Below are 26,715 nucleotides of genomic sequence, written 5' to 3' on the forward strand. Positions count from 1 at the left end.
CATCCTCTTAAGGAACGCCATACCATCACAACCATGACTTTCTTTTACTCTCCATCCTGCTAATATTATTTCCTGCACCCGACCAGTTTCATATTGTTACTGTATTCCTTCTATTCAATGTACTCCTACCAGTACTAATAGGCTAACTGACTACCAGAACACATGAGTCTCTGATATCCTTGAACCTTTCTGTTGCCACTGAGGATGCACACACTCACACTCACCCCCTTGAGCTCTATTAATCATGGAACAACGTCAGGGGTGAATAAAGTCAACGTAGAGGACAGACACAGTTTACACTGTGAATACACAACACCTGCCTGCGTGCTGTGAGCATACTAATACACGTAGAGAAGAGGCTAGCATAGACCTTTACTAGTAGTGTAGAAGGTGGATGTTCCACAGGTCTGAGGTTCAAGGGAAAAGTCACATCAGTAAATAGAAGTATCTCAGTTCAAGGAAGTCATTACACAAACCTCCACACTAGGAGAAATCCCACCGTTGTTCCTTATGTTTGGACTGTACAGGACGGTTTCTTCAACCCAAAATATGGCTACTACTGGACTAGAGTGCTTTTTAGTCCAGGAATGATCTTAGTCTGGGTCTGAGAAACCGACCTAAGTATTGCCTCACCAAAGAAAGTGAACAGGTAACAGGGCTGACTGACAGTGCAGGTAACAGGGCTGACTGACCTGGGTGGTATCTTCTGGTTGCAGGGACCATGGGGTCGGTGGTGGTGTCGGTGGTCCCGGCCTGTGGCCTCGTCGCCTGGCAGGGCCTCAGGGCTGGCTGCGTAGATAGTGCATCCCATTAACCCCTGCGCTGTCGGCCACCGCGCCCTTGTCGTCGCAGAGCAAGAGGAGCCTCCACTGCGTACTACCGTGCCGTACCGCGTTCCCACGTCATCCCTGCCAGTGAGTCTCTACCCTGTTCCTCCTACTCCCAGGCGCCTGCTGTAAAAGCCATTGCCTCAGCACATCTCCACCCTCTCTCCTCTAGCTAACCCCGCTCACCCCCCCCCCCCCAGACCTTACACTCTCCCTCCCCCACTGAGAACACAGGGGATAATCAGATTTCACATTTACACTGAACAAAATCATCCTTGCATAATCTCTCCCCCGCTGTTGCAGCAGAATCATCACGTTGTTGCACGCAGAGCACCCCCCCCGGGGAGAAGGGACTTGGGGGTGGGGTGGGGGGGTATTTAGGAAAATATCCTAACTGTTGGCTGGGCTGGTTCAGCAGCCATTAAGACAAACTACACATTTGAAAGGTTTACCAAAAAGGTGCAATGAAGTATGGATGAAGTGGTGATCGATGATGAAAAGGTTCTCAAATGTTATGTTCTTTGTACTAAGCCTCAAATTTTACTTTTAGGTAAGTTTTAGTAAATTGCCTGTTTAGGTCAATGGAGGCTTATGTTACCGGTGTGTATTATGAAATTCTATATAGACAATTTGCATAATAGCCCACTTCTCATAATTATTTGGGAACACCACCCTCTAGTGGTTATTTTAGCTCATTGCTTTAATACATCCCTGTAAGGGACCAATCAGCAATATCCCAGGGGCCGGTGCTGGTCCTGGAACCGGAGGTTGAGAAACAGTGCCAAGTCAACACACTACTGTTGAACCACAGTATCATATCGTCATATATTTTATATTAACAGAAGTTTGTCAATTATTGACATTCAAGTTAATGAACAAGCATTGACATGCATTTGATAAACAAAATAATTTTTCAACATATGCAATAGCTATCATTTCGATTGTCCACTTCCAACTCCTTATGACTGAATAAAGCAAGCCAGTCAGACATGACAGATATGATTGTCTCATAAAAAGATTTATTTTTCGCCCAAATTTATACAGTATTGTATAAAAAAGAACCGTGGTGGTAATGCACACTTTACATAAACTCCTGAAGGGGAGGATGAAGGAGAAGAGGGAGGGAAGGGGTGAGACCACAGGAGACAGGGCTCAACCATAGAAATGAAAACCGTTGTAAACATCCTTGCAAGTACCAGTGACTGATACTTTGAGGGTTTTGAGTGACACGAGAGGGCCCGTGAGGAGGGAGACGAGGGCCCGTGAGGAAGGTGAGGAGGGAGACGAGAGGGCCAGTGAGGAAGGTGAGGAGGGAGACGAGAGGAAGGTGAGGAGGGAGACGAGAGGGCCCGTGAGGAGGGAGACGAGAGGGCCCGTGAGGAGGGAGACGAGAGGGCCCGTGAGGAGGGTGAGGAGAGGGCCCGTGAGGAAGGTGAGAAAAAAGAGTGTCGGAAAGAGTGTCTTTGTTCCCAGGGATAAAGGATGTTTTTATAAGCACCAATTGAGACAACTGAAGCAACTGCCGTTCTGGAGAACAAAAAAACTACTCAATCAAAGAGTAGCTAACAAAGAATGTCCTCCAAAAATAACAAGACAAAATCAAGAGCTTTTTCCTTTAAGTTGCTGGATGCTGGATAGTAAGTACTTTGCTTGTGTGGCTTTATCATACCCCCAAGGCAATACGATTCTTATTCAACCTACTACCAAGTCTAAATCTCTGTCCTTTGGAGCAATGCACTGGTCTCTTCCTCCAGTGGAAAGCCATTCTGCTTGGGACATGTAGAAATGACAATCCACTGAAGCGTCATACAACGTCACAGCGGTCTATATTTCTAGTAGATATTAGTGGTACAGGACATCTCAACACACTGTCACATTCAGATATACAGGTCGCAACACCATTCCATTTATGAACCATGACACTTGTGGACAAGAAACTAGCAACACAATGAGACTAATATGTTAACTGTCCTAGTCCTATAGGACAAGAAACTAGCAACACAATGAGACTAATATGTTAACTGTCCTAGTCCTATAGGACAAGAAACTAGCAACACAATGAGACTAGTATGTTAACTGTCCTAGTCCTATAGGACAAGAAACTAGCAACACAATGAGACTAGTATGTTAACTGTCCTAGTCCTATAGGACAAGAAACTAGCAACACAATGAGACTAATATGTTAACTGTCCTAGTCCTTAACAAGGGGTTACACCACCAAGCTAGCAGGTTCAAGTTAGTGAAATCCAGGTGTATTTATGTACTTCAATACTGAACTAAATGTAAAATTTTAAAAAAGCTACCTGACAATCGTGATAATGTTCTGGCCAGCAGTATGTTGACTTCTGGAACATTCCACAGTTTCTTACAGGGCAGACTGTCAACAAGCCTCGTTTGTATAGCGCAAGTACCCCTCCCTGAAAAAATAAATATACATCTTTGACTTTTAATGACTGGTTTAGCTTCACTCTCAACGACTCCAGCTCACACACCATATGAAGCCTTTTCTATACATTGTATAGCGACTACTTTGTGTGAATAGGAAAGGAGTCTACATTAGTGGAGGGGAGGACATTGTGTTGTGTTTTAAGTGCTGTATCCCACTACGGAGGCATCATTTCATGGCTACTTGCTTAAATGGGCACAAAGGTTAAATTAAGCTTCTCAACTCAAGAGTTCATCCATGCTTCAATCCAGACAACATCCCTAGATCTTCTCCAAAAAGGGTTCTTGAATAAATAAACAGGTAAAGAACAAATCTAAGATCACTGTGACTGTTTTTAAATAACCTTTGATTAACACCCCCTCATCTCCAAAACCCCTAGTGCCCCAAAGGTCTGAGAGATGACACTCCCCCCTCATCTCCAAAACCCCTAGTGCCCCACTGGTCTGAGAGACTACACTCCCCCCTCATCTCCAAAACACCTAGTGCCCCACTGGTCTGAGAGACTACACTCCCCCCTCATCTCCAAAACACCTAGTGCCCCACTGGTCTGAGAGACGACACTCCCCCCCCATCTCCAAAACACCTAGTGCCCCACTGGTCTGAGAGACGACACTCCCCCCCCCTCATCTCCAAAACCCCTAGTGCCCCACTGGTCTGAGAGACTACACTCCCCCCTCATCTCCAAAACCCCTAGTGCCCCACTGGTCTGAGAGACGACACTCCCCCCTCATCTCCAAAACCCCTAGTGCCCCACTGGTCTGAGAGACTACACTCCCCCCTCATCTCCAAAACACCTAGTGCCCCACTGGTCTGAGAGACTACACTCCCCCCTCATCTCCAAAACCCCTACTGCCCCACTGGTCTGACTACACCCCCCCTCATCTCCAAAACCCCTACAAGCCCCACTGGTCTGAGAGAGTGGGAGTTGAATGAGGTGAGTGGCAGAGAGAGGGGGTTGAATGAGGTGACTGGCAGAGAGAGGGGGTTGAATGAGGTGATGTCCCTCTACTGAGGGGAGCCCAGCTGTAATGTGACCATGTAACAGTCTCTGGCAGTTGTCACCTGAAGGGCCACCCAGTGATAGGAGTGCCAGACATTGGCCAGGCTTGGTTGAATCTACTGGGACTCCCCCATTGGCTCAGTGCTGCACTACTGTAACACAGGGGAAGGGTTGCTAAGCCAAGGATATATAGGAGTGAAGCGCTGCCCACACAAGTGGTGTTGCTGACGGGATGGGGTCGCTCTGAGCTAGCAGCTAGATGTGCGTGGTTGGTTGTGTGTTGTCTAGCCGGGCATCGCTCCTCCCTGGTTATGCCTTGACTTTACATTGTGCATCCTTCCTCATCCTCTGCAATCAGTCGTTTGATTCTTCCTCCATGGAAATTGACAGGATAACGAGCTGGTCCATTTGCTGTGCCGATTGAAGGACCAGTAAGGTACTGTAGGCTGACAGGTGAAAATGGCCGACCTCTTCAGTAGATGATCCCCAGTGTTCTGAGGTAACAAACAGCTCTACACTTCTGAACAGAAACCATGGTTACAACTGTCCATCAGTCAGTGCAATATTGATCAGAGTGAGCCACGGTATGCGTGTGATTTGGTTGATTCAGTGTATGGAAAGGGTGAAGTGAGACTGGCGTATCAAAAACACATTAAAGGATGGATTGGGAAGTGGGGAGGAATCAAGTTAACTGAAAGAAAAGTCACTCATGCCGTGAAATGAACAATGCAAATGTCAAGAAAACACAAAACATGAACTGTATTGAGGTGAATGTGTTCCCTTCACACAATAATTATGTCTATCCCTGAAGAGTGAACCAAGAGGTGTTTAGCGAGCAAATGGCTGGTTGAGGGACGAGAAAACAAACCCTTCAACGCCTATAGAAGTCTGAGGAGGTTGAGCCTCTCTCCTCAAGCGTCCTTTCACCACACACAGTAAACCTACTAATGACAATTGTCAGGATATACTGGCACACTGGGTACAACAGGTCAACAACAGCAAGTTCAAACATTTCAACATGATTCACTTGTTTAGTTTTGTCAGTCTTTATTTTAGTTTGACCCCTCCCCCATCATCCCCCCCAGCCACCCAGCCCCGTTCTGCATGGGACTAAAAAAAAACTATGCAGTCAGAACCCCTTTTCAGCTTTTCAGGCAGTCAATTGGTCTATTTTTGCATGTGTTCGTTCATCAACAGTGCAAAGACCAATAGATATCAGCGGAGGTGTGCACATGGGCAGACAGTGATGGCTTTGAACCTTGGATGAGGTCAGTCCCAGTCCACGGTGGGGCAGGAGGGAAACGAGGGAAAAAGATGCTGCTAGGAGAAGAAAAAAATGTATCTGCCGGACATTCAGGCAGAGAACTACAAATATAGAAACACCATTCAACTGATGTCTAAAATGGACTCGGAGCCCAGGGCTTCCTCATGTGAGCCAGTCACATGAATCTTTGCAGGGTGGCGAGGTGTCGGTCACGTCTCCCTGTGGAAATGACACAAGACAGAAAATGGTTGGCTAAATTCAAATTCAAAACTATGTTCAAGACACGTAGATTACCCAATCTAATGACACGTAGATTACCCAATCTAATGACACGTAGATTACCCAATCTAATGACACGTAGATTACCCAATCTAATGACTAGTATCACTACTATTGTAAATTACAATATTACCTCAAAATGTAAAAATGGCAAAAACATTTAAATGCAGCCGTTTTGACCACTGTGACATCTATGTGAGTGACATTTTACACTTGAATACCAAGCTGAGGAAGCAAATCCAACAGAAGACTCTAGATAAGGTATTCCACATCCAGAAACAAGGCAGAGGTCAGCCACTAGAGGTCAGGGCAGCCTGTGATTACGCTGTCTCTATTACAGTATCACGACTGTGATTCACGGCTCTGCTGCTGTTCTACCTGCTTAGGACGAACAACTGAACTGAATGCATAAGAGCTGTTGCTACTGCATACTGAGGCTGCTAGCTAGCACAGTCGGGCCTTTGTTGAAGTCTTTTCCCAGGGAGCTGTGTATCAGACTGTTGTACAGTACAGTAGTAGTAAGTCTTTTCCCAGGGAGCTGTGTATCAGACTGTTGTACAGTACAGCAGTATTAAGTATTTTCCCATGGAGCTGTGTATCAGACTGTTGTACAGTACAGTAGTACTAAGTCTTTTCCCAGGGAGCTGTGTATCAGACTGTTGTACAGTACAGTAGTACTAAGTCTTTTCCCAGGGAGCTGTGTATCAGACTGTTGTACAGTACAGTAGTACTAAGTCTTTTCCCAGGGAGCTGTGTATCAGACTGTTGTACAGTACAGTAGTACTAAGTCTTTTCCCAGGGAGCTGTGTATCAGACTGTTGTACAGTACAGTAGTACTAAGTCTTTTCCCAGGGAGCTGTGTATCAGACTGTTGTACAGTACAGTAGTACTAAGTCTTTTCCCAGAGAGCTGTGTATCAGACTGTTGTCCAGGCCAGTAGTACTAAGTCTTTTCCCAGAGAGCTGTGTATCAGACTGTTGTCCAGGCCAGTAGTACTAAGTCTTTTCCCAGAGAGCTGTGTATCAGACTGTTGTCCAGGCCAGTAGTACTAAGTCTTTTCCCAGAGAGCTGTGTATCAGACTGTTGTCCAGGCCAGTAGTACTAAGTCTTTTCCCAGGGAGCTGTGTATCAGACTGTTGTACAGTACAGTAGTACTAAGTCTTTTCCCAGGGAGCTGTGTATCAGACTGTTGTACAGTACAGTAGTACTAAGTCTTTTCCCAGAGAGCTGTGTATCAGACTGTTGTACAGTACAGTAGTACTAAGTCTTTTCCCAGAGAGCTGTGTATCAGACTGTTGTCCAGGCCAGTAGTACTAAGTCTTTTCCCAGAGAGCTGTGTATCAGACTGTTGTCCAGGCCAGTAGTACTAAGTCTTTTCCCAGAGAGCTGTGTATCAGACTGTTGTCCAGGCCAGTAGTACTAAGTCTTTTCCCAGAGAGCTGTGTATCAGACTGTTGTCCAGGCCAGTAGTACTAAGTCTTTTCCCAGAGAGCTGTGTATCAGACTGTTGTCCAGGCCAGTAGTACTAAGTCTTTTCCCAGAGAGCTGTGTATCAGACTGTTGTCCAGGCCAGTAGTACTAAGTCTTTTCCCAGAGAGCTGTGTATCAGACTGTTGTCCAGGCCAGTAGTACTAAGTCTTTTCCCAGAGAGCTGTGTATCAGACTGTTGTCCAGGCCAGTAGTACTAAGTCAGTGCGATTGTAAAGTAAAGCATAATTTCTCATATGTAATGAGGCATAGAAGCTACAGGTTGTCAAAGTACTGCATGTCTACATCTTTTCCCACCATGCTCTCTGTCCATACGGCCACATCTGACCCCAGTATCTATTTGTCTGGCTAATGAGACCGTGATACTCCCATTGGTGTGACCTATTTGTTATGTGTATGTACTGACGTGTATGTGTAACTGATAGAGGCACACACACACACACACACACACACACACACACACACACACACACACACACACACGTTTTAAAAGTATGTAAATTGTAAAGTATTTAGTGTGTAAAGTCATTGTGGTTGTATGTGTCAGACCCCAGTAAGACTGTCTCCATTGGCGTCGTCTATGACACAGTTTGGTTAGTGTGCACACAGTACCAAGTATTTGGTGTGATACCGTCCATTTGGTTATTGAACTGCACTTTATGTCTGCTGATGTATTTTTCTCTTTTAAGATCCATTTTATTCTGTTTGTGTGCCTGTCCGTCTGTCTGACTAGGGGCCTTACCGTTTTCATCTCCGCGCCGGGGGGTAGAGGGAGGGGGCTGCGGCTTGCTGACTGGCAACAATAGCTGATGACGAGAGACCTGTGCGAGGCGGAAAATGTATGTACATCAGTTGGGGAGGGTGCATCAGTTGGGGAGGGTGCATCAGTTGGGGAGGGTGCATCAGTTGGGGAGGGTGCATCAGTTGGGGAGGGTGCATCAGTTGGGGAGGGTGCATCAGTTGTGGTGGGTACATCCGTTGTGGTGGGTACATCAGTTGTGTATCAGTAAGAGTTTCCGAGAGCCTTGTCAGTCATAATAGTAAAAGTGGTGATTGGCTGCGACTGACCTGTTGTGTAGGACAGATCATACTGGCCCGAGAGCAGCGGGTATCCCAGGTGGTGATGGGAGGGCATGATGCGCTGGGAGGGCGAGGAGCGTGGCCGCTCCATGTCCCTCTCTCGTTCCCTCTCCCCGCCGCTCCTCTCTCCCCTGTCCCTCTCATGGGACGGCTTGTCGCCCACCGTGGGGGACTTGCTCTTGTACTGGCTGGCGTGCTGCTGCAGGATGTCCAGGGCCTTGGAGTCCACCGAAGCTGCCTTGCCGCTCACCGTGGGGCTGGCGCGCGACTTGTCACCTCCCCTCGCCTCCTCCTCACCGCCGGCCATCTTGCCGCCGTAAGGGGAGAACGGATAGCCCGCGGGCAGGTAGGGGGAACCTAACATGGGGGACAGGTCATTGTGTTAATTTCATTCATGGCTTAATATCAAAACATTTGTATAGAGATTTTTTGGGCAAATGCACTTTCACCAAGTGGTTCCTTTCTATACCAATAGTTGATCTGGTGTGGTTACCTGGGTAATTCTGCATCATGACTGTGGGCATGCCTCTGTACCCGGGGTGGCTGGGGTCATAGCCCTGCCCATAAGGGTAACCAGGCATATAGGGCATGTAGCCCTGGTGCTGCGCCAGGGCCGAGGAGAACTGCATGTGGGCATTGGCGCGAGGGTCTTTGCCCATGGCCCGTTGGTCCTCAGCAGAAGACGTTCTGGGGTCTGTGCCCTCTTTCGGACCAGTGCCATCCTCCTCTTTGGGACCGCCACTCTCCTTGGGCCTGTTGGGCCTGTCGTCCTTTCCTTTGCGGTCGCGGTCTCTCTCTCGCTCTCGGTCTCTCTCGTCTTTCCACCGCGGTGGTGGTTGTTGCTGCTCGTCCTCCATCTGGGTCTGCTTGGGGTAGACAGATGGTGTGAATGGGTTAACTCAGGGATACCTCTTTAAAACAACTCCACAGCTCTCTAGAAGGGCTACAAGTGATCCAAACATGATCTAAAATGAGCATCAATCACCACATTACACTGCAATCATTAACATAATAAAATATGTACAAATAATAGAATATAAGAACACACCTAAGTATGAAAAATAATAGGGTATTTTTTTTTTACCTGTCTGTACCACATGGCTTGCTCTATCCCCGCTCTGGAGTCTAGGCTTGGCTTGGAGTCCTCCTTCCCATGGTGCCCCCCTTCACTCAGCTTCATCTTCAGCCCTTCGGCCTGCTGTGACTTAGATACCTCTCCTTTCAGGCCTGTGGCGGAGGCCTTGGAGGGCTCCGATGGAGAGTCTCTGGTCTTACCCTGGTTCTGTTGGGTCTTGTTGGCCAGGCTGTCTGTCTTTCCAGGGGCCTTGGAGAGAGTGGGCGGCCCCAAGGCCTTCTGCTTCCACTCCTCCTTCATGGAGGCCTCGCGTTCCTTCATGGCCGCCGCGTCAGAGCTCTTCTTCTCCGCCACCGCCACCCGGTGCTGCTCAGAGATCACCTGGCGCTGGCGCTCCTCATACTGGTGCCGGTAGGCCGGGTTGGTGTTGAGCAGGTGGTTGTGGTAGGCCTGGTCCGGGTGGTAGGCGTACGGGGGAACGTAGGAGTACTGGTTGTAATAGAGAGGCTGCATGTACATGTTGGAGCGCTGTTGGATGACTGACTGCTGCTGCTGCTGCTGCTGCTGTTGTTGTTGTTGTTGTTGATGATGATGATGATGTTGTTGTTGTTGTTGACTGGAGGCGTTCATCTCGGCTTTGCGATCTTCGTGAGGCTCCACTTTGACCTTGTCTTCCACATTCTCCTGTTCGTCCTCACGCTTCACTTTCAATGCCGGACTTCCGGTGTGCGGCATGCCCGGGTTGGCGGCACCGGGGCTGGGGCAGGTGTAGTTGGGCGAGTAGTAGGCCTCATAGCCGGCATAGTACGGAGACTCCTTGTTGGGCGTCTGGCTGGGAAACAAGGCTTTCTTTGCTCCTTCTCTGATACCTTGGTCCTCCACCTTGACCTTCACCCCTTCCACAAGTCTGCCCTCGCCGTCCTCCCCTGCGTCCGAGATGTCCGAGTACGCCGGGCTGTTGGTCTTGACCGAGGAGTTGTCGGCTCCGCCACCATTCTGGGTGACCACGTGGAGGGGCGTGAGTGGCTGAGGCATTCCCGTGCCCTCTATCCGGCTGGCCACCCCTATGGACAGACTGGGGGCGTTGTCGGTGAAGCTGTAGATCTTATCCGCCTCTGCCTTGATGCTGGCAAGACGGCTCTGGTGGGGGTCCGAGGAGCCGTTAAGTAGCCCGTCACCTTTTCCTGGCTCTGAGGACTCAGAGTAGGGACTCTTGCCCTCTTCTGGTTTCCCCCCTTTCCCCAGAGGCTTAGGGCTCTCTGCCTCCTTCCTGCTGTCTCTCTTCTTCTTCTCCTTCTTCTTCTTTTCTTTTGAGGCACCGGAAGCAGGGTTCAGCGTGACAGGGTTCAGCGCGACAGGGTCTCCCATCACGGCGGGGGGTTTGATGGGCTGGGTGCCCTTCATCTGGGGGCTTTTGGGGATGCCCTGTATCATAGGGGGGATCCCTAGAGAAGCATTGGGGTTCCCCCCGGCAGGGAAAGAGGCAGCCTGTAGGGAGTAGAGCTGCTGGGAAGCTACGCTCCCTGGGGGTACAGGCCGGGACGATGACTTCATGTTCTTCTGAGATAGTTTGTCGGTCTTGGACTTTTTGTGGGACTTGGACTTTTCCATGCCGTCGTTGCTGGCCTCATCGGTGAGACAGGGCCCGTCGTCACAGCCTTCCATCGGTATGCCGCTTGCTTCAGGGTCAGCGTCGCCACCTTTCTTTTTACTCTGTTTGGAACCAAACTTGCCCGGGGAAGGAGACGGACTCTGGCAGTCAAAGCCCCTTCCTTTGGGGGTGACAGACCGTGCGGGAGACAGACAGCCTTTGTGAGAACTGGAGGCCCCGTTGCAGTTCCCCGGCTCAGGGTGAAGCGTGGAGTCCTCCCCGTATTCACTGTCCCCATCCAGGTCCAGCTTGATGTCGTCGTCGTCGTTGTGGGCGCGGGCCTGGTGGTACTTGAGGCCGTTGATGTGCTTGTACTTCTTGTTGCAGCCGGGGTGCGGGCAGTCGATGAGGACCGGCGAGGGACAGTTGCGGTCGAGTGTCGGGGGCTGGGGCTCAGTTTTAATTGAGGGGATGGGGGGAGGGACAGGGGGAAGCGCCCCTCCTCCTCCGCTGTTGGAGTTGGTCCGCATGCGCTTGTTGCCTTTGGTGTCCTCAGAGCTGGAGTTGGGCTCCATGTCTGAGGCAGGTTTGGACTTGCGCTTGCTGGCCGATGAGGGGCTGGCCTTGACATCCTCTGTGTTGCTGTTGGGTGGCGTGCGGCGCTCCGACGACGTCTGGCTGCCCCGCCGACCCTTACTGTTGTTGTTGGCAGCACGTGTCTTGCTGGTGCCGCTGCCCTTGTTGTCCGACGAGTTGCTGTTCTCGTTGACGGGTGTGTTGCTGTTGGGCCTCATCCTCTTGCCCCGGCCCCGGCCATTCCTCATCTCCAAGTCACTGGTGGGAGACTCACAGAACCTGAGGAGACAAGAGGACGTAGACGTTAGCAAATTACATTACGCATGCCAAAAACAAACGTCATTTAAAAAAGGTTGACTGATAAATGTAGGCAGAATACAAATGACACTAAATAGCTAGGTTTCCATCCAATCTGCATAACACAATATGTGCATTTTCCACCAGAGATGGGTTTCCATCAAATGAACTTGTTGTGGATAAAAGGCTGTGTGTGATGACAGTGCACATAAACATATATTTTGTCACAAAACCTGTTAGTTTTAGAGCAGGGGTGCCCACTCTGATCTTGGCACGTGCACTTTACCCAACAGCTGCCAGATACAGTGTGGGTAGGCTACATGCATAATGAGATTATTATGGAGAAGATAAATATTATTTGTATTTGTCAAATGGCAGCAAAGCATCGATCATCATGTCACCAGAATAAGACCCTGGATATTGATTGGAAAGGAGCATCAAGCTCGTTACCGTGCACTTTCACCACCCTGTGAAGTTCATCACCGTGCACTTTCACCACCCTGTGAAGTTCATCACCGTGCACTTTCACCACCCTGTGAAGTTCATCACCGTGCACTTTCACCACCCTGTGAAGTTCATCACCGTGCACTTTCACCACCCTGTGAAGTTCATCACCGTGCACTTTCACCACCCTGTGAAGCTCATCACCGTGCACTTTCACCACCCTGTGAAGTTCATCACCGTGCACTTTCACCACCCTGTGAAGCTCATCACCGTGCACTTTCACCACCCTGTGAAGTTCATCATAACTTATTTCATCTGTAGCCTAATAAACTGCATGCTTTCCTGTGTCATAGTGGGAGGACCACACAACATAAGTGTATTTCAATGATGGTTAATTACATCAATATTTGCGCATAAAAAGGCGTTTCGACCTCCATTTCTCACATAATCAATTTCCCCGACACAAAAAGATCCCAACCATGTTGAACAAACAAATAGTCTGTCACCATTTTAAAAATTGTATCGGCATATCCTGTTTCCATCAGCCCAGCTGTGACTGTTTTCATGCATCAGGTAATTCATTCACATGAAATGGTTGGAAGGAAACCTGGTTAATGATTTGCTGAAATTCTACATTTCTAGATAAGACAGCAATAAACTGGGTCTGTATATCAGCAAGCCTTACACACAACTTATGGGGTGGAATTCCTTTGTCTTTCATTTTGTCCAAATAAAGAGTGAACATTAGTTGCAGAAGGAAGAGGGTGAACATCTACACTACATACACACAAAAGGTATGTGGACACCCCTTCAAATGAGTGGATTCGGCTATTTCCGCCAAACCCGTTGCTGACAGGTGTGTAACATCGAGCACACAGCCATGCAATCTCAGGAAAGCATGCAATCTCCATAGACAAAAATTGGCAGTAGAATGGCCTTACTGAAGAGCTCAGTGACTATCAATGTGGCACCGTCATGGGATGCCACGTTTCCACCAAGTCAGTTCATCAAATTTCTGCCCTGCTAAAGCTACCCCGGTCAACTGTAAGTGCTGTTATTGTGAAGTGGAAACGTTTAGAAGGAACAACGGCTAAGCCGCGAACTGGTAGGCCACACAAGTTCACAGAACAGGACTGCCAAGTGCTGAAGTGCATAAAAAGCATCTGTCCTCTGTTGCAACACTCACTATCAAGTTCCAAACTGCCTCGATGCAACGTCAGCACAAGAACGGTTCGTCGGGAGCTTCATGAAATGGGTTTCCATGGCCGAGCAGCTGCACACAAGCCTAAGATCACCATGCGCAATGGCAACCGTCGGCTGGAGTGGTATAAAGCTTGCCGCCATTGGACTCCGGAGCAATGGAAATGCGCTCTCTGGAGTGATGAATAACGTGTCACCATCTGGCAGTCCGACGGACGAATCTGGGTTTGGCGGATGCCAGGAGAACGCTACCTGTGCCCCAATGCATAGTGCCAACTGTAAAGCAACAGCATACAATGACAGCTTGGGGAAGGCCCTTTTCTGTTTCAGCATGACAATGCTCCAGTGCACAATGCGAGGTCCATACAGAAATGGTTTGTCGATTGGTGTGGAAGAACTTGACTGGCCTACACAGAGCCCTGACCTTAACCCCATCGACCACCTTTGGGATGAATTGGAATGCTACTGCGAGCCAGGCCTAATCGCCCAACATCAGTGCCAGACTTCACTAATGCTTGTGGCTGAATGGAAGCAAGTCCCCGCAGCAATGTTCCAACATCTAGTGGAAAGCTTTAATAGCAGCAACGGGGGGGGGACCAACTCTTAATGCCCATGATTTTGGAATGATATGTTCGACGAGCAGGTGTCCACATACTTTTGGTCATGCAGTGTACCTACCTGCCTGCTAAATCATAAGTAGCATAATTCACATCCCTAAAATAGAGTTGGGCCCCCATGTCTCTATGATAATAATGTAATTATCCCAGCAGTGAAGGTTAACAGTCCGTGACAAAGACACCAGGGCCTGGGATGACTCATAACTTCCCCCTCCAATCACTCCAAACTATTTCACCAGCAGCAGGGGATGAGAGTCAATCCGTAGGCCCTCGGAGATTGAGGAATTCAGACTCATTAGTCATTACTCATCGTGGAGCTGGAGAGCCTGCGGATTTGGTTTCCTGAAAGTTTGTTGAGCTGTTACTTTGCGGAGAGCCTTCAATCAAACTGCCACAGTAAGCCCAGCTACAATGCAATTCTGAAAGCCAGTCTGTCACTGTTTTGAGAGTGACTCAAGTTGGCCGTGGATGTGCAGCGCTTGAGTGGTATGGTCTATCAAAAAATGTAAGCTAAACTCTCTGCGGTAGTTAAATGAGATGGGGACTCCAGGAATGAAGATATCTCGTGTAGGAAAAAAAAGAGCATGAGAAAATGAGCCAGTGCTGAGACAATGCTGCTGATAGGAGGTGTGGTCCCACCACGACAGTGGAGAATGTGATACAGTGTTGGGAAAAGCTATTAGCTCAATAATTGGATCCGGCAATCTGGCTTGTTGGAGGATTCTATTTCTATCACTTCCTCTTGGGACGTCAGCAGTTTGCAGAATGTATCTCCGAGCCCAAGTTAAAAGACTACAGTGGATAGACAAGCACTGCTGGCCCCCTAGAGACAGAGGTGAGGACTAATATCCAACAGCTAGCGTGATATAGATGGCGGATTGGTAGATTCATATCGGAGTTCCCTCTTTATGCAAGGAAATGTGAGAAACCAAGTGCTGGAAGGGTAAATGATTTTTTTTAAATGGAGTATCTGATGTTTGATGGTCCCTGGTAATGCTCTTATTTGACATCAAACACTAACTACATGACTTATGATACTGTGTAAAGATTACGGCCAGCGACCATTTTTCAAATACAATTCAGGAAGCCTAACGTCAATACCTTATTTCAAAATGTTCAGTTGAATCCAGTTAATGAAAGACAAAGTACCAAAATGTGAACCGTCTGGAATAACAGTGGAGATAATGTATGGAGACGCGCTTACCTGGGAGGTGCCCAATCATGTCGAGTACAGTCCAACAGGGTGCCGACGTAGCTCTTGTTCCTCCAGGTCACATTCACCACCAGCATGCCTGTGGGAAAATAACACAATTCTTAATTTGTCATTCATAAGAGTAATGAGACTACCATACATCATCTGGATTAATGATCTCACATTCACACCATAGTGCCAAAACAGAATTTAACAGTTGCTCCATCATTAAGAATGACATCAAGTTGTATTCTTCAATTAACCGGGGCCACCGCATCTAACCGGGGCCACCGCATCTAACCGGGGCCACCTCAATTAACCGGGGCCACCACATCTAACCGGGGCCACCGCAACAGCTCCCATTTAAATAGATCAGACAGGGGTTCCTGGGCATACTCTCAAAGCAGAACCCCTATTATAATGTTGTCGGTTCTACATTACTGCTGTTTATTATAATGTTGTCGGTTCTCCATTACTGCTGTCTATTATACTGTTGTCAGTTCTCCATTACTGCTGTCTATTGTAATGTTGTCAGTTCTCCATTACTGCTGTCTATTATAATGTTGTAGGTTCTATATGACCACTGTCTATTATAATGTTGTCCGTTCTCCATTACTGCTGTCTATTATAATGTTGTCAGGTCTCCATTACTGTTGTCTATTATAATGTTGTCAGTTCTCCATTACTGTTGTCTATTATAATGTTGTCAGTTCTCCATTACTGTTGTCTATTATAATGTTGTCAGTTCTCCATCACTGTTATCTATTATAATGTTGTCGGTTCTACATTACTGCTGTCTATTATAATGTTGTCCGTTCTCCATTACTGCTGTCTATTATAATGTTGTCGGTTCTACATTAGTGTTGTCTATTATGTTGTCAGTTCTCCATTACTGTTGTCTATTATAATGTTGTCGGTTCTATATGACCACTGCAAGATCCTTCGGTAGCACCAATAGTTTTCTTATTTGTATGTAGAATGATTTTCTGTCCTCCTTTTTGACTTTGCTACCAAGCATCAGACTTCCCAGTGAGAAAAAGATTGTGCTATTACAGGGAAAAACACATATGAGGCCTTTGCTTTAGTGATGGCTCTGTAGTTCATATTCAGCCTGAGGGTGTAACGATCCAGCAGAGCTTAATGATTCTGCTAGGAGCCCTTAGTGGAGTGCCAGAGCAAAGATATTGTTAAATTAATGTCTGATGTTCTGGGCATCAGCAGCCACGCTGCAGGAGAGAAGCAAGAAGCCAGTACAGGAATATCCTCAACTTATCTGGTATGTGGCTGACTGCGGCTGACCAGGGGGCTACTGTGTTGTCATTTCACTGGCGTTAAGTTGGCAGCATTCAGAACCACTAGTTTTTCTAGGCATGCATGGCCAGGCTAGGAGATATATAACCTGGCGCGTTAAATCCAACTTTAGCTTGAGGTGAGATCATCCAATGGAATGACCTGGTGTGAGATCATACAATAGCCTATATCTCTCACACACACACACACACACACACACACACGTGGAAATCACAGGTCAGTTTGGAGAATACAAGATTCATCAACACTGATAGGTTAGGAAGTCTGCTACACCTCTCTCCATAACTTTGTTACTCGTCAATGACCACACATAAAATAAAAACATAACTGTTTAATGCTGATCATAATATGATCTAAAGCTGATGAGAATTTATGACAGGTGATCATTTTTTGTTGTTGGCAAACTCAATAATAAAAACACCAACAAAAAAAGCATAGTGTTGCAGACGACAGCAAGTTGTCTCCCGGTTTAAAAACAGCCTAGATGTATTACCCCATAGCCCACCGCCCGGTGACCTCAGCATGCCATCTCAGCACTGCAGTAGAAACTAGAGTCTGCAGTGAAGTAACTTGTCTAATAGCACAAGAATGCTGGCTGGCAGCTTCCATTCCTGCACGTATTTTATTAGCTCAGGAAACCTCCCCCCTCTCCCTTTCCTGTGTCGAACCCTCTCCCCTCCATCTAACCTAGTGCAGGTCTCGTCTGTCTTTCTGCTGCAGGACTGCCTCTGGCACTGAAAGTGGTTGCCGGTTGGTGAGCGTATAAGGCATTTCTACATACGTTTACAGGAACCTGGTGACACTTGGCCACTGGCCCCGTTCCTACTCCAGTCCAGATGGTAAACACGAGTGCTCACCCCCAGCCCTTGCTCTTTCAACTGGCACCAACTGGAAAGCATTGTGATGGGCCGGCCAGGCCATTGAGTTTGGCCTTGCGTGACGTGACGTTAGAGGGCTTATCCAGCACCTTTATCACCCTGCCCCCACCCTCTCGACAGACAAGCTAATGCAAAATGAAACTGGCAGCCAATACTGGCTGAATAGGAAAAAGCAACTGAACAGCTATGTTGTCTTTGGCATTTTGTCAACATTTAACTCACTCAGTGACTGTGCTGTGCTCCAATATTGGCAGAATTTGTATGTGCATGTTAATACGTATTAAAAGCAACAAAAAATGTTGATCGAAATACTATCTGCTAAACTGTACAGCTAATCAGGTTAGGAGAGGGGTTTATTGTAGCCGTGTTGGCGTACATATGTCAACATAACTTAATAATCACCAATGTACTCCTTGCCAAAATCCCAATATCAGGACATAAATGACGGAGATAATTTCAACCGTTCAGAAGGCAGTTAAACTGACAGGCTGAAGGTGTTTGTAGCTGATTATCGGGAAGACGTGTTTGTGATCTCTCAGTGTCGTCTCTGGACTTGTTCGCAGTAAAGGGACCAGACTGGGTCAGTTAAAAAAACAAGGCCAACCCTTTCAAATGCGAGTTCAGTGGGGGAAGCAGGCAGAGACACCAGTGGTCCACCCTCCCCCTTCACCCTCCCCACCTCACTCCCCCCTTTCCATCAACCTCATTAGGGTCGCCTGAGCCAAGTGATTGAAATCAACATTAATGAGAACGATTGGCCTGTATTTCACCTCTCATTTCCACTGAGCAACAAATAGTGTCCGTGTCCCTAAACCCTCCACCACTGGACTCCTTGGTACACTACTAATGAATAAGACTCTAATGGCAGAGAATATCAGTCAGGAGGTTGCTCCTGGATGCATGGATCAGCGGCTCCCAGGTCCCCACTGACACGTTTCATTAGGTTACTGGGAGCTCCATAATCAGCTCCCCTGCAGCTGGTCAAGCCTGCTGGCCACAGGGACACGGCCGACCTTTGAACCTCTCCTACTCAACACGCCTTTAGCCGCTTCTCAGCATTCTCCGTCTCCGACTGCGATTATGAAGGTTTAAAGCTAATCGAAGTCCTTCAGGTACCTCAGATTTCTCCTGCTCCACATGGATCAAAATGGCTTTGGCCTTTACTCTGACCATTCCAATCAAAGGGGCAATCTGATATTTCAACCTCTCCCTGACCGAATCTAATAACTACACGTTTCAAGCAGACCGTCACAGTCCCTGTGACCAAGAAAGCGAAGGTAACATGCCTAAATGACTAAGCACTCACGTCGGTGGCCATGAAGTGCTTCGAAAGGCTGGTCTTGGCTCACAGTACCATCATCCCGGAAACCCTAGACCCGCTCCAATTCACATACCGTCCCAACCGCTCCACAGATGACACAATCTCAAACACACTCCACACTGCCCTTTCCCACCTGGACAAAAGGAACACCTATGTGAGAATGCTGTTCATAGACTACAGCCCAGCGTTCAACACCATAGTGCCCTCAAAGCTCATCACTAAACTAAGGACCCTGGGACTAAACACCTCCCTGGTGGATCTGGATCCTGAACTTCCTGATGGTCCGTCCCCAGTTTTGTAAGGGTAGGCAACACCACATCTGCCACGCTGATCCTCAACATGGGGTGCATGCTTAGTCCCCTCCTGTACTCCCTGCTCACCCACAACTGCGTGGCCAAACACGACTCCAACAACATCATTAAGTTTGCTGACGATAACGGTGGTAGGCCTGATCAGAGACAACGATTAGACAGCCTGTAGGCAGGAGGTCAGAGTCCTGGCAGTGTTTCCAGGACAACAACATCTCGTCTCAATGTGAGCAAGACAAAAGAGCGGATTGTGGACTACAGGAAAAGGAGAGCCAACCAGGCCCCCCATTGACATTGTGGTAGTGCAGAGGGTCGAGAGTTTCAAGTTCCTTGGTGTCCACATCACCAACAAACTATCGTAGTCCAAACACACCAAGACAGTTGTGAAGAGGGCACGACAAAGCCTTTCTCCCCCTCAGGAGACTGAAAAGATTTGGCATTAGTCCCCAGATCTTCAAGAAGTTCAACAGCTGAACCATCGAGAGCATCCTGACTGGTTGCATCCCCGCCTGGTATGGCAACTGCTCGGCATACGACGTAAGACGCTACAGAGGGTAGCCACACAGATTATTTACACTCCCCACCACCTTTATTTTTACAATGCTCCTTCTCGCTGTTTATTATCTATGCATAGTCACTTTTACTAACCTGTACCCTCACAAATTGACTTGGTACCGGTACCCCCTGTATACATTACTGCTGGGGCGGCAGGGTAGCCTAGTGGTTAGAGCATTGGACTAGTGAGCAGAAGGTTGCCAGTTCAAACCCCCGAGCCGACAAGGTACAAATCTGTCGTTCAGCCCCTGAACAGGCAGTTAACCCCACTGTTCCCAGGCCGTCATTGTAAATAATAATGTGTTCTTAACTGACTTGCCTGGTTAAATACAGGTGAAATAAAAATACAGCCTCATTATGGTTATTTTATTGTGTTACTTTTTATTCGTTGTAAATCTTACTTAAGTCTATTTCTTGAACTGCAGGTTAAGGGCTTGTAAGAAAGCATTTCACGTAAGCTCCTCACCGGATGTATTTGGGGCATGTGACAAATCAAATTGGATTTCATCTGATATGCAGTTGAAACAACAAACTGGTCACCCCGCCACTTGTTTAGCCCCTTTAAGGTTCAGAGCTAATATGAGTTTGTTACAATCTCATTAACTGCTACAAATGCAGCTAAGCCAAATTATCGATCACTGCATCATGTCACTGAAATAAGAGAAGGTTGAACACATGTCAATCATTCACCAAACGGTTTTATTTAAAGTTTAGGTTTAGAGAAAAGGTTCTGTAAATTACTTTAATAATCCTGCAAAAAGCACGGAGAAAAAGCTCAATCGTTCATATGCGCCGTACAATCAGCTGAGGTAATTATCACTATGCACACACACAGCGAGCGACTGATGTAAATATGCCTGCTAATAAGGTTTGTAAACCTCTACGTGTCCCTGTGGGGGTTAAAGTACTTTGCTCACACCAGCCATGTTGCCATGACAGCCTGGTTCATCAAGGGACCGTGGAGATAAGAGGGAACTGAGAAAAATGGTGTGGATACACATCAGTTAACTACAGGGGAATGATACAGGCTTTGTGCTAATACTGGAGCTGGCATTAATGGTGTGCAACAAAAAGCTAGCTAGAAAGATTCAATTCATGTGTCATTTGAAATGGTGAAATACTTTCAATGTGCGCAAGATGCATAGCGAACGTAGTAGCATTCAAATTAAAATATGAGTCTCAATTTAAAGAACACATCAGTGGCTTTAGTCATTGTGCTGTCAATATCCGAAAGCATACTAGTAACATTGATTTCCCATCAGCCACCATACATTCAAATCAGAGTGGAAGTTGAAATCCAAGGCTTGTTTCATCATGTATCGTCTCACATTCGGGTGATGAAGGGTTAATAGATACATCCGTTTCTATTGGACGCTGTGTGTGTGTAGCACATCCTCAAACTATGACCTCTGTTCAACATTTGATTAACTTGCCGTAATAACATTTTCACCAGAAAAGCCAAGTCTGAAAAGGTCATATTTTTCCTTGGTTTGGGTGATATCCGGGTTATTTGTATGCATTTCATATGGTTATAATGTTGTTATAGCAGAACAACGTTTTTCTCCTGAAAATGAGCTCCTGTTGGGTGTTATTGTGTGTGCCAGTCACTCTGTATGAATGTGCACTCAACATTGTGAAAGCAACATACAGGAGAGGAGAGGATAAGTTGATAACATTTCTATTGAATGTACATGATAAGTTACTTCTGGAGCGGCACTGAACAAACCAATACTGATGTATTGGTTAAATCTCAACATTTTCCATTTCCATGGTAGTTGTGGTGTGTAACATGGTATCTCTTAATGTGGTCAGGGGCCATCTGGGTCCTCTATTGCTTTTACGTCAAGACTATTGGAGTGGGTTAAGGTTGCGGTCTATTGGAGTGGGTTAAGGTTGCGGTCCATTGGAGTGGGTTAAGGTTGCGGTCCATTGGAGTGGGTTAAGGTTGCGGTCTATTGCAGTGGGTTAAGGTTGCGGTCTATTGGAGTGGGTTAAGGTTGCGGTCCATTGGAGTGGGTTAAGGTTGCGGTCCATTGGAGTGGGTTAAGGTTGCGGTCCATTGGAGTGGGTTAAGGTTGCGGTCTATTGCAGTGGGTTAAGGTTGCGGTCTATTGCAGTGGGTTAAGGTTGCGGTCTATTGCAGTGGGTTAAGGTTGCGGTCTATTGGAGTGGGTTAAGGTTGCGGTCTATTGGAGTGGGTTAAGGTTGCGGTCTATTAGAGTGGGTTAAGGTTGCGGTCTATTGGAGTGGGTTAAGGTTGCGGTCTATTGGAGTGGGTTAAGGTTGCGGTCTATTGGAGTGGGTTAAGGTTGCGGTCTATTGGAGTGGGTTAAGGTTGCGGTCTATTGGAGTGGGTTAAGGTTGCGGTCTATTGGAGTGGGTTAAGGTTGCGGTCTATTGGAGTGGGTTAAGGTTGCGGTCTATTGGAGTGGGTTAAGGTTGCGGTCTATTGGAGTGGGTTAAGGTTGCGGTCTATTGGAGTGGGTTAAGGTTGCGGTCTATTGGAGTGGGTTAAGGTTGCGGTCTATTGGAGTGGGTTAAGGTTGCGGTCTATTGGAGTGGGTTAAGGTTGCGGTCTATTGGAGTGGGTTATGGTTGCGGTCTATTGGAGTGGGTTATGGTTGCGGTCTATTGGAGTGAGTTAAGGTTGCGGTCTATTGGAGTGAGTTAAGGTTGCGGTCCGTTGCAGTGGGTTAAGGTTGCGGTCCGTTGGAGTGGGTTAAGGTTGCGGTCCATTGGAGTGGGTTAAGGTTGCGGTCCATTGGAGTGGGTTAAGGTTGCGGTCCATTGGAGTGGGTTAAGGTTGCGGTCCATTGGAGTGGGTTAAGATTGCGGTCCATTGGAGTGGGTTAAGGTTGCGGTCCATTGGAGTGGGTTAAGGTTGCGGTCCATTGGAGTGGGTTAAGGTTGCGGTCTATTGGAGTGGGTTAAGGTTGCGGTCTATTGGAGTGGGTTAAGGTTGCGGTCTATTGGAGTGGGTTAAGGTTGCGGTCTATTGGAGTGAGTTAAGGTTGCGGTCTATTGGAGTGGGTTAAGGTTGCGGTCTATTGGAGTGGGTTAAGGTTGCGGTCTATTGGAGTGGGTTAAGGTTGCGGTCTATTGCAGTGGGTTAAGGTTGCGGTCTATTGGAGTGAGTTAAGGTTACGGTCTATTGGAGTGTATGGAAGAATGCAGTTGTCAGCCAGAAAGAATGGGCCTGCTCTCTGGACAGCAAGGAATTTCAATTCCAAAAGTGTCTTGTGTGGTGAGCTGCAAGCAGCACTCGGGAAATTGGCCACTTTGACAATTGGACAAAGCCCATTGATATGAAGTGAAGACTACAGAAGGGAAGGAGAGAGGGTGGTGAAGGGAAGGAGAGAGGGTGGTGAAGGGAAGGAGAGAGAGAGAGGGTGGTGAAGGGAAGGAGAGAGAGAGAGGGTGGTGAAGGGAAGGAGAGAGAGGGAGGGTGGTGAAGGGAAGGAGAGAGAGGGAGGGTGGTGAAGGGAAGGAGAGAGAGGGAGGGTGGTGAAGGGAAGGAGAGAGAGGGAGGGTGGTGAAGGGAAGGAGAGAGAGGGAGGGTGGTGAAGGGAAGGAGAGAGAGGGAGGGTGGTGAAGGGAAGGAGAGAGAGGGAGGGTGGTGAAGGGAAGGAGAGAGAGGGAGGGTGGTGAAGGGAAGGAGAGAGAGGGAGGGTGGTGAAGGGAAGGAGAGAGAGGGAGGGTGGTGAAGGGAAGGAGAGAGAGGGAGGGTGGTGAAGGGAAGGAGAGAGAGGGAGGGTGGTGAAGGGAAGGAGAGAGAGGGAGGGTGGTGAAGGGAAGGAGAGAGAGGGAGGGTGGTGAAGGGAAGGAGAGAGAGGGAGGGTGGTGAAGGGAAGGAGAGAGAGGGAGGGTGGTGAAGGGAAGGAGAGAGAGGGAGGGTGGTGAAGGGAAGGAGAGAGAGGGAGGGTGGTGAAGGGAAGGAGAGAGAGGGAGGGTGGTGAAGGGAAGGAGAGAGAGGGAGGGTGGTGAAGGGAAGGAGAGAGGGGGAGGGTGGTGAAGGAAGGAGAGAGGGAGTGTGGTGAAGGGAAGGAGAGAGGGAGTGTGGTGAAGGGAAGGAGAGGGAGAGAGAAAGTGAAGGGAAGGAGAGAGAGAGAGAGAGAGAGAAAGTGAAGGGAAGGAGAGAGAGAGAGAGAGAAAGTGAAGGGAAGGAGAGAGAGAGAGAGAGAGAGAAAGTGAAAGGGAAGGAGAGAGAGAGAGAGAAAGTGAAGGGAAGGAGAGAGAGAGAGAAAGTGAAGGGGAGAGAGAGAGAGAGAGAAAGTGAAGGGAGAGAGAGAGGGAGGGTGGTGAAGGGAAGGAGAGAGAGGGAGGGTGGTGAAGGGAAGGAGAGAGAGGGAGGGTGGTGAAGGGAAGGAGAGAGAGGGAGGGTGGTGAAGGGAAGGAGAGAGAGGGAGGGTGGTGAAGGGAAGGAGAGAGAGGGAGGGTGGTGAAGGGAAGGAGAGAGAGGGAGGGTGGTGAAGGGAAGGAGAGAGAGGGAGGGTGGTGAAGGGAAGGAGAGAGAGGGAGGGTGGTGAAGGGAAGGAGAGAGAGGGAGGGTGAAGGGGGTGGGTGAAGGGAAGGAGAGAGAGGGAGGGTGGTGAAGGGAAGGAGAGAGAGGGAGGGTGGTGAAGGGAAGGAGAGAGAGGGAGGGTGGTGAAGGGAAGGAGAGGGGGAGGGTGGTGAAGGAAGGAGAGAGGGAGGGTGGTGAAGGGAAGGAGAGAGGGAGGGTGGTGAAGGGAAGGAGAGAGGGAGTGTGGTGAAGGGAAGGAGAGAGGGAGTGTGGTGAAGGGAAGGAGAGAGGAGTGTGGTGAAGGGAAGGAGAGAGGGAGTGTGGTGAAGGGAAGGAGAGGGAGAGAGAAAGTGAAGGGGAGAGAGAGAGAGAGAAAGTGAAGGGAAGGAGAGAGAGAGAGAGAGAAAGTGAAGGGAAGGAGAGAGAGAGAGAGAGAGAAAGTGAAGGGAAGGAGAGAGAGAGAGAGAAAGTGAAGGGAAGGAGAGAGAGAGAGAGAAAGTGAAGGGAAGGAGAGAGAGAGAGAGAAAGTGAAGGGAAGGAGAGAGAGAGAGAGAGAAAGTGAAGGGAAGGAGAGAGAGAGAGAAAGTGAAGGGGAGAGAGAGAGAGAAAGTGAAGGCTCAATTGAACATCCATTTAATTATTCCGTTCTTCCTGACATGTCCTCCTCTACTGTTAAAACAAGAGTGATTTTTCCCCTCCCTTTCTTCCTCGCTGGCCAGTGTAGACAGCTACGGGCCTCTTGTCAATGTTGGCTCCAGTACATCAAGGGCACAGCACTGAGCAGCTCAACGAGAGCAAGGTGTCGCCCCTTTAGAAAAACACTTCAATGAAGCCTTTGACAGGTGGTGGTGTTGAAAAGAGTAAGACAGCATGGCGGCAGTGAGCTCCAGAACCCAGAGGACCTTTCATACAACATGCTTCCTCCAAACACTGACAAGAGTCAGAGCTGCTTCAGACTTCTCCAAATGTTTATATGATAATATCAGTTTTGTAGCGACCTCTTTCTGCTCCGACGCCAAATAACTACGGCGGCTAAAGCTAACAGTCTTAATCCTCCAATGATGTAAATGTATAAATAATCCAGGAAACATTTTTCCCAATCAGCTTGTATTATTGATCTATTAAGGCAAGGTGCCTGTGTGACCGCTAGGGGAATAGCCTGCTGTGTGTGGAGAGAGAAAGAGGTTGACAGGGGTAACATAGCTTTGGCGTGGGCTGCAGCGCTGGCTGGGAATCAGCGGTGTTCCCTGGCCTCTCGGAGTGAGAGGCTTTCTGGGCCGTGCTTCAAGAGCAATAAACTTTCCTACGATTTTCATAGCTGACATTTTGGAAGTATCAGCGGCGTGCGAGGCCTGGGAGGGTTGGTCCAGAGGAGACCCTAGCCTGTCACCATATCCACGCTGAGGGATGTGTGTCAGAGGGTTGGTCCAGAGGAGACCCTAGCCTGTCACCATATCCACGCTGAGGGATGTGTGTCAGAGGGTTGGTCCAGAGGAGACCCTAGCCTGTCACCATATCCACGCTGAGGGATGTGTCAGAGGGTTGGTCCAGAGGAGACCCTAGCCTGTCACCATATCCACGCTGAGGGATGTGTGTCAGAGGGTTGGTCCAGAGGAGACCCTAGCCTGTCACCATATCCACGCTGAGGGATGTGTGTCAGAGGGTTGGTCCAGAGGAGACCCTAGCCTGTCACCATATCCACGCTGAGGGATGTGTGTCAGAGGGTTGGTCCAGAGGAGACCCTAGCCTGTCACCATATCCACGCTGAGGGATGTGTGTCAGAGGGTTGGTCCAGAGGAGACCCTAGCCTGTCACCATATCCACGCTGAGGGATGTGTGTCAGAGGGTTGGTCCAGAGGAGACCCTAGCCTGTCACCATATCCACGCTGAGGGATGTGTGTCAGAGGGTTGGTCCAGAGGAGACCCTAGCCTGTCACCATATCCACGCTGAGGGATGTGTGTCAGAGGGTTGGTCCAGAGGAGACCCTAGCCTGTCACCATATCCACGCTGAGGGATGTGTGTCAGAGGGTTGGTCCAGAGGAGACCCTAGCCGGTCACCATATCCACGCTGAGGGATGTGTGTCAGAGGGTTGGTCCAGAGGAGACCCTAGCCTGTCACCATATCCACGCTGAGGGATGTGTCAGAGGGTTGGTCCAGAGGAGACCCTAGCCTGTCACCATATCCACGCTGAGGGATGTGTGTCAGAGGGTTGGTCCAGAGGAGACCCTAGCCTGTCACCATATCCACGCTGAGGGATGTGTCAGAGGGTTGGTCCAGAGGAGACCCTAGCCTGTCACCATATCCACGCTGAGGGATGTGTGTCAGAGGGTTGGTCCAGAGGAGACCCTAGCCTGTCACCATATCCACGCTGAGGGATGTGTGTCAGAGGGTTGGTCCAGAGGAGACCCTAGCCTGTCACCATATCCACGCTGAGGGATGTGTGTCAGAGGGTTGGTCCAGAGG

The 26,715-nt window shown here is 48.6% G+C and overlaps 2 protein-coding genes across 6 annotated transcripts in view; both read right to left on the reverse strand.

The window, feature by feature from the left end:
- The window catches only part of LOC109877985 (GRAM domain-containing protein 2A-like), a 37,708-nt gene extending 36,729 nt beyond the window's left edge, over nt 1–979 (reverse strand). Inside the window, exon 1 of one of the 3 annotated variants that reach the window (XM_031812846.1) lies at nt 693–979. In XM_031812846.1, coding sequence (XP_031668706.1) covers nt 693–811 — 119 coding nt within the window. In that variant the 5' untranslated portion in view covers nt 812–979. The remainder of the gene's footprint in view (nt 1–692) is intronic. The other 2 variants (XM_031812842.1, XM_031812843.1) reach the window with 2 other exon arrangements.
- Nucleotides 980–1,824: 845 nt separating this feature from the next.
- Nucleotides 1,825–26,715, reverse strand: part of LOC109877990 (zinc finger protein 609-like) — a 94,534-nt gene continuing 69,643 nt past the window's right edge. For 2 of the 3 annotated variants that reach the window (XM_031812367.1, XM_031812365.1), the window contains 6 exons: nt 15,389–15,476; nt 9,469–11,905; nt 8,878–9,250; nt 8,373–8,741; nt 8,047–8,125; nt 1,825–5,756 (listed from right to left, as the gene is read on the reverse strand). In XM_031812367.1, the coding sequence (XP_031668227.1) occupies nt 8,052–8,125; nt 8,373–8,741; nt 8,878–9,250; nt 9,469–11,905; nt 15,389–15,476 (3,341 nt within the window). In that variant the 3' untranslated portion in view covers nt 1,825–5,756; nt 8,047–8,051. The remainder of the gene's footprint in view (nt 5,757–8,046; nt 8,126–8,372; nt 8,742–8,877; nt 9,251–9,468; nt 11,906–15,388; nt 15,477–26,715) is intronic. The other variant, XM_031812366.1, reaches the window with a different exon arrangement.

The sequence above is a fragment of the Oncorhynchus kisutch genome, unplaced genomic scaffold (genome assembly GCF_002021735.2).
Source record: "Oncorhynchus kisutch isolate 150728-3 unplaced genomic scaffold, Okis_V2 Okis03b-Okis08b_hom, whole genome shotgun sequence".
Taxonomy (NCBI): Eukaryota; Metazoa; Chordata; class Actinopteri; order Salmoniformes; family Salmonidae; genus Oncorhynchus; species Oncorhynchus kisutch.